Source organism: Vicugna pacos, chromosome 27 (assembly GCF_048564905.1).
Source record: "Vicugna pacos chromosome 27, VicPac4, whole genome shotgun sequence".
Taxonomy (NCBI): Eukaryota; Metazoa; Chordata; class Mammalia; order Artiodactyla; family Camelidae; genus Vicugna; species Vicugna pacos.
The window spans coordinates 8338051-8355088 of NC_133013.1; the positions used below are offsets into that span (position 1 = coordinate 8338051).

The 17038-nt window shown below is 40.3% G+C and overlaps 1 protein-coding gene across 3 annotated transcripts in view; it reads left to right on the top strand.

The window, feature by feature from the left end:
• Positions 1-17038, top strand: part of CERS3 (ceramide synthase 3) — a 99689-nt gene that overhangs the window by 23055 nt on the left and 59596 nt on the right. For all 3 annotated transcript variants that reach the window (XM_072950688.1, XM_072950687.1, XM_006211494.4), the window contains one exon: positions 10410-10583. In XM_072950688.1, coding sequence (XP_072806789.1) covers positions 10411-10583 — 173 coding nt within the window. In that variant the 5' untranslated portion in view covers position 10410. The remainder of the gene's footprint in view (positions 1-10409; positions 10584-17038) is intronic.

Genomic DNA, 17038 nt, shown 5'->3' on the forward strand with positions numbered 1-17038 from the left:
AAAAAAATCTTATCAGGGTGCTACAATTACTATTATCTCCATTTTGTAAATGGGGAAGCTGATGTTAAGTTAGTTGTCCGAGGGCACGCAGCTAGTTAAGTGTCAGAACTAGGCTTCAGACCCAGGCAGTCTGGCTCCAAAGTCCATGTGCTTGGCCACTGTGTTACACTGGCTCCCCTGTTATTTATCGAGCACTTACTGTTCGTATGCTTTCCGTATGCCAACTTACGGGTTCTCTTGTGAGCAAAACAAATGTAGTCCATGCCCTCATGGATCTTGAAGTCTGGGGAGGGATCCAGACTTTAATCAAATCTACATACAAATATATACTGATACATATTTAAGTTAGGAACAGAGTGATGGTGGCATCTAACGAGAGTCCTTCATTTAGCTGTTGGTGGGATAGGGGGCCAGGGGTCATGGAAAGTCTTGATGAAGATCTTAGAGACACTTAGATTGAGACTTGAAGGATAAGGAGGAGAGATTGGGGTGAAGACGGTAGAAAAGAGCATTCTAGGCAGAAGGAAGAGTATGTATATGTCCTGAGGCTGGAAAGGACTCTGCCTTTTGCTCTGAGGGTCAGAAAGTAGACCCATTTTGCTTGCGGAATCACAAAGTGAGGGAAAGGATGGCACAAGTAAGTCTGGAAAAGCAGACAGGGGTTCAGTGTGGTCTAGGGCCGTGTACAAGCTTCTCACTTCCAGAAGGGTGTGCACTGGGAGCGGGCGGTGGGAGCTGCCCCAAGACACGGCTGGAGTTGCTTTGCACAGTAAGCCCCTGGCAGAGGCTTCCTCAGGTGGGGCTTCTACACACAACAGCAAACAGTGGCTCTGCCTGTGCTCTTCTGGGAAGTAAACTTCACAGGCTCATTATTTCAGTTAGGAAGGGGCTAACTGAAAGTCAGGAACCTAGATCAAGGCATAATGTGAAGTTTTATTACAGAGCCAAGAGAAACACAGCCTGAAGAGACAGCACCAGGGGGAGCCCTGGCTTGAGAGAGAACATGACCCCGTACAGATGCCAAGCGCCTAGTTGGCATTGTTTTGCTGGGAAATTTTCCATTATGTTTACTAACAATGCAAAAGTATTATCCTAGTAGAAAGTGGTAGCTGGCTCACGGGGACATTAACCTGTGCTTTGAAGTCAGTGGAAGCAAAAAGGCAGAGGTACATCTTCCTGAAATCTCAAGTCACCTTTTAATCTATAAGCAAACTCTTCATACAGTATTAGAAGAGGAAAATGAGAAGGCCCTTTCTTCTGATTTCAATTTCAGGGGCCTTTTTGACTTGCTCAGAATAACTTAGTTTTTGTTAATTAGTCTTAGAATAAGTGCATAAAGTTGGTTGGACTTCTCTATCAAGTCAATCAGGATTGGAGAATGGATGGGCCAGTAGGAAGAGCTCTAAAGAGAACAGGGATCACAGCTGTAGGAGGCAGTCCCCACTCCTGGGGCTGAGACAGAGCCCAGGGAAGAGGCCCCTAGGACGGCTGTGCAGACCCTGGTGGAGGGGCACAGAGGAGTCACTATGAAACCAGCCCTCAGGAGCTTGCTGGAAATCTGCCCTCTAGGGTGCTGGGGGGAGCTGTTCACTGGGAGGGGACGTGTCTCACTGGAGCACTCTGCCCCAGAACTCCCCAGGAAGGTGCTGGTGGGATCTGCTGGGGGCTGCTGGAGCCAGTGCCGGGCGCACACCAGAGCCAAAACAAAACTCCTTCCTCCTGCGATGTCTTTCGACCACCCTCTACTGACAAAGCTCCCGGGCTGCTGGCAAAGGGAAATGGGTAAAGGGACCAGACTCATTTCACAGAGCAGGCAAACAGGGTGAAATTGGAGTTGAGAGGCAATGAATTTGTAACTGGCACAAGCTCCATACAGGAGGTGTGGTAGGCAGAGCAGATGCTTGGGGTGCTTCTCACCAGACAAAATATTAATGGAAATCCAGGCCCCCACAGGACTTATTATGGAAGAAGTCCCTTGACTTATTTTTTATTCAGTTGCAGGAGTTGTTTTTTTTTTTAATATTCTAGATACAAGTCCTTTGTATTGCAAACATTACAAATACTTTCTCCAGGATTGTAGCTTGCCTTCTTACTCTCTTAATTAAAGTATTTTTTTTTGATGAGCAGATGTCTCCAGAATTTATAATCTACCTAGCAGCAAATATAGATCTTATTTACTTCTCCTTTATATTATTCCCTATGTATTAATTGGAGCTACAGTCTAAGCTGTTATAACAAAAAGAATTCAAAATTTGATGACTTATATGAGATAGAAGTTTATTACTCTTGCACATAACGCTCCAGATATGGGTGGACCAGAGCTAATGTGCTAATTGGCTTCGAAGATTGCTCCAGCTCTGTCATCCCCATTTTCAGCTGTCAGGAAGGAAGACAGGGAGAAACAAGGACATGCAGCTTGATCTTTAGGGAGGTTACCCAGATCAGTTCTACTCCTGTGTCATTGGCCCAGACATTGTGACTCATGGCCACATCTAGGCATGCCATCGGGAGGTAGGGAAATGTTGTCTCACATGGCAGGGCAGCCACGTGCCCAGGTTAAACTTGGGGTGCAGGCCTGTAACTAAAAGAATGAATGGATACTTAGGACTTCCTGATACTCCTCAATGATATTGTTGAGGCCATACCAGGTTTTTGCTACAGATACCTGAATTTTTCTGTTTAGTCTCTGAATCTGTTCTGAATTTCTTCAAAACTTTAAATTGATATAATTGTAAAATTCAGTATTAGAGAATTAAATTTTTTTTATCTTGTAAGTTAATTAACTTCTTTACCTAGAGTTTAGGGTTTTTCCGTTCTTCTCTTCAGTCTTCTGAAGCTGTAAGTCCAGGCACTTATAAGCTTTTTATGCACTTAGTCGTAAGAAATATCCTTCAGAGTTAAATTGCTCTATCATTTGCATTGTCTTATCCATTTGAAATGGCACAACTTAAAATGCTTTTGGAATTGGAATCTGCAGTTGGCCTAGTCCGTAACACTGTTCACAGGAGGCAAGTAGCTGCTAATGTTTTCCTTTGAGTTTTATCTTGAAGCCATAAACCAGTTTTTTTGGCTGAGTTAGTAGAGTTAGTTCCAAAGAAAACACAAATAAACTAAATATAGATAAACACGTTTACCTGACCCCCTGCACCAAATTTTTAAAATTGTTTTGCAACTAATAAAAATGGAGTCGTAGATAATTAAATTAGATATCATTTTTGGCCAGAGTATCACTCCTTGATTGTTCAAAACTCCATTCCAGCCTCAGCAAACCTTCTATCCATCCATTCAACAAACACTTATTTAGTGTCTACTGTGTGGCTGTGTGGCAAGCTGTGGGTAGACAGTAATGTATGAGCCAGGCAAGGTCCTTGCTTTTCTGGAGCTGACTTTCTCTTCACCAGAGAACCCTGTCCCACTGTGACCCAGCTGGTCACCCAGTCTCCAAAACTGTCACCAACTCTCACATCCCCCAACCTTAATGATATTTAGAGGTTGTGGACATTGATTCAAGGGTGTCTTTCTTTCACTTCATGGCTCAGGAATTTACCTTTACTTTGATTTATTGAACTTGTCTTCCTAACTTCTCATCACTGTCCTCTATCTGAGAGAGATTTTCAGTTCTGTAGAGATTTTCTTGTCACTCCTCTCAATCCAAGAGGTATGTTCTAGAGAGTTACTTCTTTTAAAAAAATTGTTTTTAATTGAAGTACAGTCAGTTACAATGTGTCGCTTTCTGGTGTGCAGCGCAGTGTCTGGGGAATTATCTTCTAAGCTGATGCAGTGTTTATGGTAAGGGTTGCATGGTTAGTTAACCAGAGTCTCAGCCTGACTTGGAGTTCTTAGAACCTCAGCAATAGTTCCAGTATCACATTTTTTAAGTATGCTACAAAAATGTTGCTTCAAATAGTGATAAACGTGTAACCCAGATGACTTTATTTCTTAAGTCCTAAGGTCAGATTTAATGGTGTGCATCTGAGAAAGTAGCTCACCAGGCATCCTTCGCCCTGTTGGGTTCTTTATCCATGAGGTCAGAAAATGATGAGTCATTAAAAACCTACATTGGTTAGATTGTCTTCCTGCAAACTACTGGCAGCTGGAGTTGAAAGTAGAGTTTACAATTTCCACAGTGTTAGGTGGGAAAACACAGCTGGGCTATGATGCCACCTCCATTACCGAATTTCCTCAGAGTGAAAAGAAATAGCTGCAGGCATTTTTCTTATAGATATTTCCTATATTAAAAAATAGCTTCAGTTTTTTTACACAAATAAAAATTGTAATTCCATTGGGTTTTTTTTTAATGTAAGTAGGAATTGCAGTACTTAGAGGATGTACAAAGGATGGGAAAGAAGGCTTTGAATAGCTGATGATCAAAAAAGGGACTGAGAATGGTCAAGGAGTAAAGAAATACATTTGCTTCCAAGTGAACACCAAACAGAGACTGAAGAGTTGTCAACACAGTTGACAGTGTTCAGTTGCCAGAAGGGCCTAGAGTTCAGCCAAATGAATAAGACAGATGGGTTGTGAGTTTACTGTGGGAGTCAGTGTGCTTCTCAGACTGTTTGAAAGTGATTGACTCATAAGCAGGGCCCTTGAATGACAGATTCATTGTTGCAAATGCTCAGGATACATAGAGAAAGCATTAACTTGCCAGGTTTTAAAAACACAGGTATCTTTCCATCTCAATATCCTCTAATTCTTTTTCCACCTGGGGGTTGTTTAAATGTTGCGATACTCAGTTAACACAGCATACAGGTGCTGTTCCACTCACTGTGCAGGTAGCATCTGTCACCCACCAAATGTCTGGTCAAGGCTGTTTCAGGGAGGCCAGCAGCCTCCTTCACCTTGAACAACAACAACAACAACAACAAAAACCCTCAAGTACTGACTGACTGCCACTATCAGATTTGAAATTTAGGCAGAGCAGGAGCGAAAATGGGAGAGAAAGAAAGGAAAAGGGACAAACGAGTGCCCACTGTGTGCAAGACGAGCTCAGAGGCTAAACAGAGGGAGAGACTGACAGACGCTATAGGCTGCTGGCCCCTCCTCAGTTCTCCAAGGGAGTTCCTGCTTCTCCATTCAACCTTTAGAAAGAAATCCCAAGAATAGGCACTTCTGCTAAATTGAACGTTCAGACAGCTAAACTGGAGCTGGCAGTTTCTCCTGAAGGTGGGCAGGGGAAACGCTCCGTGTATCAGCCAGTGCTCTTGATTGCAGGCAACGGAATCCACCTCTTTCTTACTTTCTTAAACAAAAGACTTCACTGGAAGTGACTCACAGCACCAAAGGACGGGTGGTGGGCCAGACTTGGATGCAGTAGAAACCAAGAGACCAAGGCGATCAGGAAGGCCAAGAAGCTGAGAGATGACAACTGTCTTCTCAGTGGCAGCAGCCTAGGCAGGATACCATCTGCTGCTGCTGCTTGTCCCTGTCTGCCCCAGATTCAGAGTCCTAGGCAAAGCATCCATTTGGCCAAGCCCAGGCCATCCCAGGCTGACCGCCAGCAGATGGAGAATTGTCCACCTTGGCTTTCGCAGTGGGAAAAGCACGGCACCACACACGGTGGTGATTTCCCCTGCTCCTCTGAGGGCTGGATGCTGGGCTACCTCCCAAATGGCACATCCTGTGCACTAGGGTCAGGGTAAGGTAACTCTAAAGGATGCCAGATGTCTTGGAACAAGCTTGTGGCCTTAAGACAGCTATTGAAAGGCTAAGAGAATGTGGCCTGTTTCTTGCTAATAGACTGAAATCACAGAAGGGAAGAGAGGAGAGTGCCAGGCCCAGTTCCCTCTGATCTCATCTCGAGAGAAAGTATGGTAGAGGGGCTGGCTGGAGGGAGAGCCTGGATCAGTCAAGCCCACCGCCTGGAGCTGACATGTTGGTCTGGGATGGCTGTTGAACACCCTGTACCCCAGGGCTATCCTCTGGGAGAGCCACTTCTCTTCAGGGGAGCTGGTCTGCTTTTACTTTTTAAAGCATGCAATATTTTTTTTCTCCCAGAAAGTCGTGAACTTTAAAATCTATGCTGAAGTCTGAATCTGAATATAGTCTTCCCTTCATTCATGTATTTTTCTGGATTCATAAACACAGTCTTGACTCAGGTGATTCTGGGAGGTAAAACTGAAGCCCCTTAAATGAGATAATAGGAGCTTTAGCATGAAGCTCAGGCTGGGCCATGGATTAAAGGATGTAAAGGTTAAAGGGGATGAAGCTGAGAAGGAGACTTTTAAACTTTTTTTTTTGATATAACTCACTCATTTAAAGTGTGCAATTTAATGGTTTTTAGAATATTCACAGAGTTGTGCAGCCAACACCATATTCAATTTATGAACATTTTCATCACCCCCAAACAAAACCTGTACCTCTTAGCAGTCACTCCCCATTGCCCCCCACATCACATTGTACACCCTAAGGAACTACTAACCTACTTTCTGTCTCCATAGATTTGCCTATTCTGGACATTTCACATACGTGGAGTCATACAATACATGTCTTTTGCGTCTGGCTTCTTTCACTTTGCGTGTTTTCAAGAGCCATCCATGTTGTAGCATGAATCCTTTCCATGCCCTTGAGCACACACCTAGGAGTAGACGGCTGGGTCATGTGGTAGCTTTACGTTTAGCATTTCAAGGAACCGCCAGGCTGTTTTCCACAGCAGCTGCACCATTTTACTTTCCCTCCAGCACTGAATGAGGGTTCCAGCTTCTCCACATCCTGCCAACACTTGTCATCTCTGATTATAGCCATCCTCGTGGGCGTGAAGGATCTCTCTGGTTTCATTCTTATTTGCATTTCCCTCGTGGCTAATGATGTTGAGCATTGTTTCATGTGCCTGTTGGCCATTTGTGTATCTTCTTTGGCGAAATGTGTATTCAGATCCTTTGCCTGTTTTTAAATTGTGTGGTTTGTGCTTTCATTATTGAGTTCTAGGTGTTCATATATTCTAAATACAAGTCCTTTATCAGGTATATAATTTTCAAATATTTCCTTCCATTCTGTGGGTTGTCTTTTAACTTTCTTGATGTTATCGATTAGAACACAAAAAGGCTTTAGTTTTGATGAAGTCCACTTTATCTATATTTTGTTTTGTCATGTGTGCTTTGGGTGTCATACGTAAGAAGGCTTTGCCTAACCTAAGGTCATGAAGATTTACTCCTATATAATCTTCAAATAATATTACGTTTGCCCTTATATTTGAGTCTGTGCTTTGTCTTGAGTTCATTTTTGCGTATGGTGTGAAGACGAGATTCTTAACTCTTTTGAAAGCAGCAATAATTGATGTTTATCAGCAGCTTATTAAGAAAGAGTAAATAATGTAGATTTTTTTTCTCAGTTTGAGCTACATTTTCCAGAGGGCCACCCCCAACTTTTGGATTCTTTCTTTCCCCCTTTATACATTTTTTGGTTGCTGGGTGTTACAGTTACCATGGCTTTCAACAGATCTTGTTTCATTGCTTGCATATGATGAACAAGGGCACTGTTTAGAGGGGCAACCCCTATATAACCATTGAAACCTATTTATTTAGTTATATTTCACACTGGACAGCATAATCTGTACTGCCTGGAGTTGCATTTTAGGCGTGGGCAAGCTATTTTATATAACAATTATTTAAATAATACCAAAACCGACTTGCTGCCACTGCTGTTTGTTCTGTGAATCCTACTCTGTTAAATTTGGAGCCAATGAAGTATTGAACATGCTGAGGCAAACTTTTAGGAAGAAATATCTTTGCTCTCGCAAGAACAGCTCATTCTGATGCGGTGAGGGACACAGGCCAGGTGCATGGTTTGTTTATTACAGGAGAGACCTCCATGGCCTTGGCTGGCTTTTAAGATCTGCAGAAAGTTTGAATTTTAGCTGTAGCCTCCCAAAACTTGCACCTGCTCTTGTTCTGAGCCATATCGGGCTGTGTGTACTGTCTTACTTCCCTCTTTTGGTCAGTTATGTCGGATGGCCCAGGTAGCTGGGCGTGAACCCTCAGCTCCCTTCCCAGAGTGAGTTCCTCCTTCCTTCCTAGCAACTCTTTCAGCTCTCTCACCGCCTCCTCCCGAGTCCAGAGCCGCACCAGTCCTGACTCAGCCGTGAGCTCCCTGAGCCCAGGGTCATCCCTTCCTTTCTGTGGCCTGATAGACAGGAAGCATTCAGGAAGTCTTTCTTGATGATCTGTGTTCCACCGAACTTACACAATTTTGTGACCATATTAATGCTGATTACCCTCCCTTCAGGTAGGAATTACAGTAAAACGATTAATACATGAAAAAGAAGGCAGCCTCCCTCCTTCTCCACACAAGCCTTGCAGGTGTGAGTGTGACTAGGATGTGCACGTCTCTGAACAGGGGATGAGAGATGAAATCAAGTGGGGAATGTCTCACCAAGGGTCAGTTACTGGTTTTGGTGTGGATTTTTCTGAAGGACATTGGGGTCCATACACTGGAACTCTTCCTCATCTGCAGTCAGAAATCTGTAATGTCAGTATCCTGCTCTCGAGCCTCACCTCTAACTGAGCCTTCCCTCTCTCTCAGGTCCTTCGCTCCGTGCCCACCACTCTTGTCCTTTGACCTCCAGCCCCTAGAGTTTTCTATTTCTCCTCCATCTCACTTCTCTCTTGGCCTCTCTTCATTCTCCACCTGTTTGGATCTCATGTGTGACCTCACGGTCGGCGTTATTATCAGCATGTTCAGCTCCCCATTGCCACTGCTCTCTGCAGCTTCCCATTTCTGACCACGTCCGGTGCGTCAAGCTCCTAGTAGCTCTCGTCTTTCTGTCTCCCGAAATGTGCTCCATACCACTGCCAGACAGCAGCCATGTATCTGCCAGGCCGGGGCCTTCTGGGGTTTGAAACTCAGCTCCCATTCTGCTGGGTAGAGGGGCTGTGTCTGCTCAGAGAGGACACCGTCCTCTACTTGGCAGAAAGACACCATGTGGGCTCACAGAGGACCTGGCTGACCTTTCTTAAATATCTGACCATTTTATCCTCTGCATAACACCCTTCACGGGTTCCATTAGCTAAAGCCCAAGCCCCTCAGCATGGACCGCAGGCCCTCTGTGGCCAAGTTCTACTGTCTGACCAGGTTTTTTATGAGAATCACCATGTGATTGATTGCCCAAACTGGGACACTTCTGAAAGGAAGGGGCACTATTAATAATTATGCCAGGACAATAAACTGAGACTCTGGCCCCTGTGTGTCACCCACCAGCCCCCACCTCGGATTCTTACACTCTGGTGGAACCAAACTGCTGGTAGTGTTCCAAGGGCACTGTGTTATTTACAAATCGAGAGGTTCTAATGGAGTTATTCTGACCACCTTGTTGTGAACCTGAGGACATTTGGACTTCTTTTCTCTGATTAACTATTTAAAAAAATTTTTTGAACAACTTTATTGTGGTATAATTTCTGTACAGTAAACTACACATATTTCAGGTGTATAATTCAGTGGATTTTGATAGATGTATGCATCTTTGAAGCCACCACCGCACTTAAGATACCTAACATGATTACCTCTTAAAAGAGGAAATCAAAACATCCTCAAGATCAAAATGTCAGGATTAACATTGTCATGGCCTAAATGATGAGGTTAGGACATCTCAGTGCTATTCTGTTTCTGGTTACTTTCTCTCCTTAAAGCTTCCACTCCGTCTTTAGCATTTCCTTGCCTTTCCCTGGTTTACTTCCCCTCACTGTCTAAGACACCTCAAGGATCATCTGTTCCAGTGACCTTCCCCTGACGCTTCCTGGCTGGGCTCAGTGCTGAGCACCCTATACATACCTTTCTCATTGTGCCTACAAGAAGGTGCGTAGGACTCGTCTGTTCAGGCCTGTCTTGCCCACGGAATATAAGGTTCTTAAGGCAAGAATGCTGTCTTTTTCATCTTTGCATCTTTAGTGCCTTGCACAGCGCTTGACAAATAATTGAATCTCAATAAATATTTGTAGACATGGACTAACTTGAACTCCTTATTGTAATATGAAGCTAAATATGCTTGTCCTTTATCTCCCAAAGAAGTTCTTAGGATGCTAGTAAAGATTTGTACATACTTGGAGCTTTCATGAAGTTGACCTTCGGAATGTTGAAGTTGTAGAGTTGATTGTTAAATTATTTTTCATACTATAGAATCACATAAGAGGAAGATACATATCCGTAATATTAACTTATGTTTTGCCAACAATGTAAACAGTGGTGTGTTAAACTTAAGTTTGCCGTGTCACAGCCAAAATTGTTCTGAGCGTGATGGCATTAAAATTCTTGTTGAATGCAACAAAGAGTCACGAAGCCCAGTAAATGATAGTACCTCATTCTTGCCCTCTTTTCAAAACCCTCTGGTTTAGGTATTTTGAGTAAAGGTGTCAGTGTTATCTCAACTTTAAGTATTTGTTTTATAAGTCTAATGTATTCTTTTTCCATCTCTCTAGAATGTTTCAGACGTTTAAAGAATGGTTTTGGTTGGAAAGATTCTGGCTCCCTCCAACAATAAAGTGGTCAGATCTTGAAGACCACGATGGACTCGTCTTTGCGAAACCCTCTCATTTATATATAACCATCCCGTGTGCTTTTGGCTTGATGATTCTCAGATATTTCTTTGAAAAGTAAGTAGTGTTTGTATGTCTGTCCTTCCCATTCCCCTTCTTTGCCCCAGCTCTAAAATAAAGAATCTTGGTAAGATCCTTAAAGAATCTGTTGTTCAGAAGTTGCCACTCATGGGCTACAGACTCTTCAGGGAGTTCATGAAATCAAATGCACACTAAACATTATCTAGAAGCTGAATGAATAAAAATTAGAAACACAGTCTCCTCAAGTACTTTAGTTTTACAGTGAAGGAAATTGAGTAAAGAGAGGTTAAGGATCACAGATCTTATTAGTGTCGATGACAGTACAAGAACCCAGCTCATCTTCCAAGTACTGTGGTGTCTGATGAAGGACACGCATCCCTGTGTCCTTTGCCAGCAGTATTAGGAGAGTCTGTGGCTAGGGGATGTGTTATCATTTTAGAATGCCTATAAAATAGCAAAAATGGCTCATTAAAGGCCAAACTTAATATTGCTTTATAGCATGTTTATTTTAAAGGTTTATTGAAAGTTTTAATAGCAGGCCTTCATTCCAAAGTGTAAGGAAATCAAAGAAAAAAATATCAGTTTGCTTTCTCAGAAGAAGTAAACTTCTTTTCTTTCTCTTAATTTAAGTAGATATTACTTCCAACCTTTTTATTAAAACTGTACTAGTGTTATGATAACAGAAGAGAAATGTTCATCTATAATCTCTATAGTTATCTCTATTTCAAAAAACTGTTATTAGCACATTAATTTTTTTTTGGAGCAAAAAGAATATTCGAATGTCAAGAGTTGGAAAAACTTAAGACAAAATCTGATAAAGATCATTTTGTCCAAGACTAACTGTAATGCAGATCATATGTTTATAACCATTTGCAGGGTCCTTATCTCGAGAGCTAGTTTGACCAACTCTGTTTCATGGATTCTCCAAAAGGTTCTTGTATTTACTTGGGTCGACGATGTGCTATCGCTGTTGGGAGGAAGAGAAAGCCCCTCAATACCCCTGAACTCTAGCTGAGAACATTTGAAAGTGTTCTTCCTTTTTGACAGTTAATTCTACTTTTACTCACGTGTGGACTTGTTAAAGAATGCATAAATAAAATAGAATTTTGCCACCGTACTGCCATATTAGCAAATTACTCTTTGCTATCCTGAAATACTTGTTTTTCTTGCATAGTGTCTGGTGATCCTTGAATTTGATGTCCAGGTCCTCTGCCTATTTGTACTGCAGATTTACTACTTTTTGGTGGACAACTCCATCTTTTACATTTTGATTGACAGTCAACTAGAAATTTTTTTTGGTTGCCAAAGCAGCACAGCTGTGGAGGACCAACTTGTTATGTCCTAGTCTTGGCCTCTCCAACAATAATCAGGAAAGAATCCAATCCTCTTTTAATTCCTAGGACCATTCTTGTTTCTTCTCAAGGGATTGTAGTCTATATCATCTTTCCTACCTCCTTATAACTTTAACGCCCAATAGCTCACCCTTAGCTTTTTCCATTCCATGACACTGCAGAACACTGTGTGTTGCTCCGCTAATCTTATGTCTCTTTTTTCCCTCCCATATCTCTCTTAATGCAATAGAAAGAAAGAAAACTTAACATGGAAGAGAGATCATGCTTTTTGAAGTATAAGCTAATTTTTTTCAGGACTTCTATATCATTTGCATTAGATTAAACCACTTAGATCATAAATAAAATTTTACCTATGCCTTGCATTTGAATAAAAATTATATAGAGCTACATAAAATCGTAAGTGGTGTGATCTCAGTCAAGAAAATGAGAAGTAAGTGACCTGGCCAAGGTCATATGGTTAGTACATAAGGAATAGATCTGGGACTTGAACCCACATATTATGACACCAGGTTCAGGGTTGTTGGGTTTGTTTTTCCCCCTATACCAGTATTTCTTGGACTTTCACAGTGAAATACTCCTGATGGAAAAAAAGTAAATGAATGTTTCTTGGGATGATAGCAAGGGATGAACTTTTCTGAACTACCATAAAAATTTGTGTAAATCTGACACCATGTTTCAGCATATCCTGTAATATATTTATCACGAGAAAACTTTCTTTTGTCCTGGACTGTGTTTGTGTTACACCTCCTCGTTCTAGGAAATGACCAGGAGTTGTGATTTTTTTCGCTGGCTCATTTCTGTCCTTTAGCACTAGCCAGGAGCTGTTTGTGATGAGGAAGGAAGTCCCTTCCTAGAAAGGAGTGGAAAGACAACTGCTGAAGAACAAACAAGTAGCTCATTTGAAAGTAACTGACATTCGCTTTGTGTTTAGGATTCCCTTTCCTTACAAGTTTTGGTTTGTGCCTTATGTTTTGATTTTTTTTTTTTGGTCTAAAGTAACCATTTCTAACTAGTATATCCAGACTTCTGTACAGTCTTTTATGTGTCTGAAGTATGATTTAAAGGGGATCTAAGCTACTCATATTTAAGCACTTCTGAAGTAAAGCACGTTATGTCAGAGTAAATTATGGCCCAGAAGAGTCCAAGGCAGGGGTGGGGATGGTAAAATCAGAAGGTAATCTTTTTTTCTTTTACTTAATGGTACAATGAGTAGATTCCTCCCTCTACCATTTCCACTGAACAACATAAGGGCACAGTGGGGTTCTTTAAAGAAGGAGAGGTGTAGCAATTTACAGGAGTTGAAAAAGGATTATTACTAACTGTCTTCAATTGGAGCAGTCTCCAAATACATTCATTGGACTTAAGTATCATCTGAGACTAGCATTGCTCCAGATGTTTCGGTCTCTTATATAAAACCCTCTGATTAAACTCTGGTCAAAGAGCCTTTCAATCCTTAGGAACTGGGAATCAGCCTTAAGGCAGTAGAGGTTATTATTTCTGTTTAGGAGAAGTATTTAAACTTCACGTGCTTAATGTCTGCCTAGGCTTGCCTTCTTTTTATTCTGCAAAAGAAATGTGTGTCGGGGAGTGCCCTGGGACTGCTAGGCTTTGGGCTCACAGGTGAGGGATGCAGTGCTAAACCAGCAGGTCGGCTGTCTGGGTGTCTGAATGGGCCCATGTGAGGGCTCAGTTCTACAACAGTAGCAAACCGAAGAGACTCATTCCCTGGGAACTAATCTAACTGGGAACCATTTACTTGGGAGCAGAAGTGCATATTCTTTTTTTTCCCCCTGGACTTTTCTCGTCTATTCCGTATCAGTAAAATAAAAGTGCAGGCAAGTTCATCTCTAAGGTCCTTCTAGAGCTAAGGCCTGGCATTTCCCTTCAGTTTATCAAATGTTTATTGTGCTTCTTTATTCTCTCCTTTCTCAAGATAGATTTTTAATTAAGTACCTATTCCTATGTGTATACACTTACATTAGATGCAGTGATTGGTTCTCTAGATTTATTTGAAAAGAAAAAATAATGCTGAAATAGAAGACTGTACGTATATATGTACTTGCTCTGTTCTATTGAAAATGTTATTTCTGTCCTTGAAGCGTGGACATGTTAACAATCAGGACCATATTTCTTTCTCCTTTAAGTTAGTGATTTGACTGTAGATGTGTTCCTCATATCAGCAAGCAGGCTATGAGTATGCGTATTTATCCACTGCGCATTCTTATCCACACACTGGATCTCTCACATGACCCTCTAGAAGAGAATGCTATACTTCATTTGGCTTTGAGATTGGTTGTATTCTCTTACTGAGTAAATCTTCTTTTCTTAACCCTGCTTTGCTGTTTTATTTTTATTAATTTCTTCATTTCTCACATTTGAGGCAATAGCATTGAGTGAATATGACTGAGAACACCACCATATTAAACCATTTTGTTTTTGTATTATCCTACTAGTAAAAACAATGAGTGTTTTCTCCAATAAAATTTTTAACTGGTAGGTTAGATAATGACCCAATTCCATTATTTATCCAAAACCTTGTTGAATATGTTTTTTGAGACTGTGTTAGTTTTAACGTCATCTTAGTTTTTATTTGGAACTTTTATGCAAAGCGGGAATTAGTTAATCGCATTTCTCGAATCATAGCATGCTCTCTTTGGTCTGTATAAGATCTCTATTGATTGATTTGACTGATTTGAATTAACTTTTTAATTAATTTATCTTTTACCCTCATTTCCTAGTCCTTTCCCCATTCCTGCTGTATGTATTTGATGGCTTTTTCTTTGTATGACCCAGTAAAGCATGAGTATAAACATAAAGTGCATGTATTGTTAATTGACATAAATGGTATGGTGATAAGACCTTCCAGTTCTTCTTCTTTTTTAAATATAGCACTGGCTTTATGATCTATCCACGTTGCTGTGTGTACATCTGGTGCCTAATAAGTTTGTTTTTATATGCCTCTGAAATGTATGGGTTATTTCCAGGAAAACTTAGTCCATCTGGAAGTTGGCATATACTTTTTATATTTTAGGGATATTTTAGGAAAATTTTTATTCAACTCCATGGTTATAAAAATGAATTTAAGGACTAAGTGATCGTTCATAACTAGAATTTCCAGAACTTAATTAAACACAGAAACTGCTAAGTGAGTGCTAGAGTAGACTGACCTTGCAGACAATGGAGACTTTGTTAGGACTGAAGGAAGAATAGGGACATACCGTGATTTATAAAAATCAGCTTTACTGAGGTATGATTTACATATAAGAAAGTTCATCCAAAATTTGATGCGTTTTGACAAATGTATACAGTCATATAGCCATCACCACATTTATGACACAGATTTCCATTGGCTGAAAAAAAATCCCCCATACCCCATTCAGTTAACCCCCTTTCTACCTGCTATCTCCTTGCAATCACTGAAATGCTTTCTGTCAGTGTAATTTTGCTTTTCCTAGGATGTCCTATAAATGGAATCATCTCGATTATAGTCTTTCATGTCTTTTTTCACTTAGCATAATGCTTTTGAGATTTTCTTCATGTTATGTGTGTCAGTGATTTTTTTCCTTTTCTTTTCTTTTTTTTAAACTTTTTTTTATTGAGTATAGTCATTTTACAATGTGTCAAATTCCAGTATAGAGCACAATTTTTCAGTTATACATGAAGATACATATATTCATTGTCACATTTTTTTCACTGTGAGCTACCACAAGATCTTGTATATATTTCCCTGTGCTATACAGTATAATATTATTTGTCTATTCTATATATACCTGTCAGTATCTACAAATTTTGAGATCCCAGTCTGTCTCTTCCCACCCTCCTCTGCCCCCTTGGCAACCACAAGTTTGTATTCTATGTCTACGAATCTGTTTCTGTTTTGTAGTTACATTCTTTTTTTTTTAATTCCACATATGAGTGATCTCATATAGTATTTTTCTTTCTCTTTCTGGCTTACTTCACTTAGGATGACATTCTCCAGGAACATCCATGTTGCTGCAAATGGCGTTATGTTGTCATTTTTATGGCCGAATAGTATTCCATTGTATAAATATACCACATCTTCTTTATCCAGTCATCTGTTGATGGACATTTAGGCTTTTTCCGTATCTTGGCTATTGTAAATAGTGCTGCTATGAACATTGGGGTGTAGGTATCTTTTTGAAGTAGGGTTCCTTCTGGATATATGCCCAGGAGTGGGATTACTGGGTCACATGGTAAGTCTATTCCTAGTCTTTTGAGGAATCTCCATAGTGTTTTCCACAGTGGCTGCACCAAACTGATTTCTTGTCATTGCTGAATAGTCTTTCAACATACTGATATACTACAGTTGATTATCCTTTAACTAGTTGATAGAAATTTGGATCATTTACAGTTTGGGGCTGTTACAAATAAAGCTTCTGTGAACATTTGAGTAGATGAATTTGTGTGGGTATATGCTTTTATTTCTCTTGGTAAATTACTAAAATGTTTGTTCTTCAAAAGACATTGTTAATGTATGCATATCTATACAGTAGATTATTATTTGACAATAAAAAGGAATGAACTCTAAATATCCAAAAACATGGATGGATCTCAAAAACGTTAATACTCAATGAAAGAAGCCAGACACAAGCAACCACATATTGTATGATTTCATTATATTAAATATCCAGAAGAGGCATAGGTATAAAGACAGAAAATAGATTAGTGATTGCCTGTGGCAGGACTGACAGGGAACAAGGATTAAAGTAAATATGCATGAGGTATTATATTGGGATGATGAAAATTTCTAAAGCTGATTCATGGTGATGATTGCACAACGTGGTATATTTACTAAAAAGTCACTGAATAGCATAATTTAAAATGGTGAATTATATATAAAAATGCATTAATAATTATTTTTAAAAGATGTATACAAATGAAAAGGTAAGACAGACTAGGAGAAAATATATACAAAACATGTATCTGATGAGAGATTTAAATTCAGAATATATAAAGAACTCATAACTCAATAAACAACAACAACTACCTTGATTTTTAAAAATGGAAAAATGAGCAGAAACCTCCACAAAGAAGACTTACAAATAGCAAATAAACACATAAGAAGATGTTCAACATCTTTAGTCACTGGCAAAACTCAAGTTAAAAAAAAACTGCACA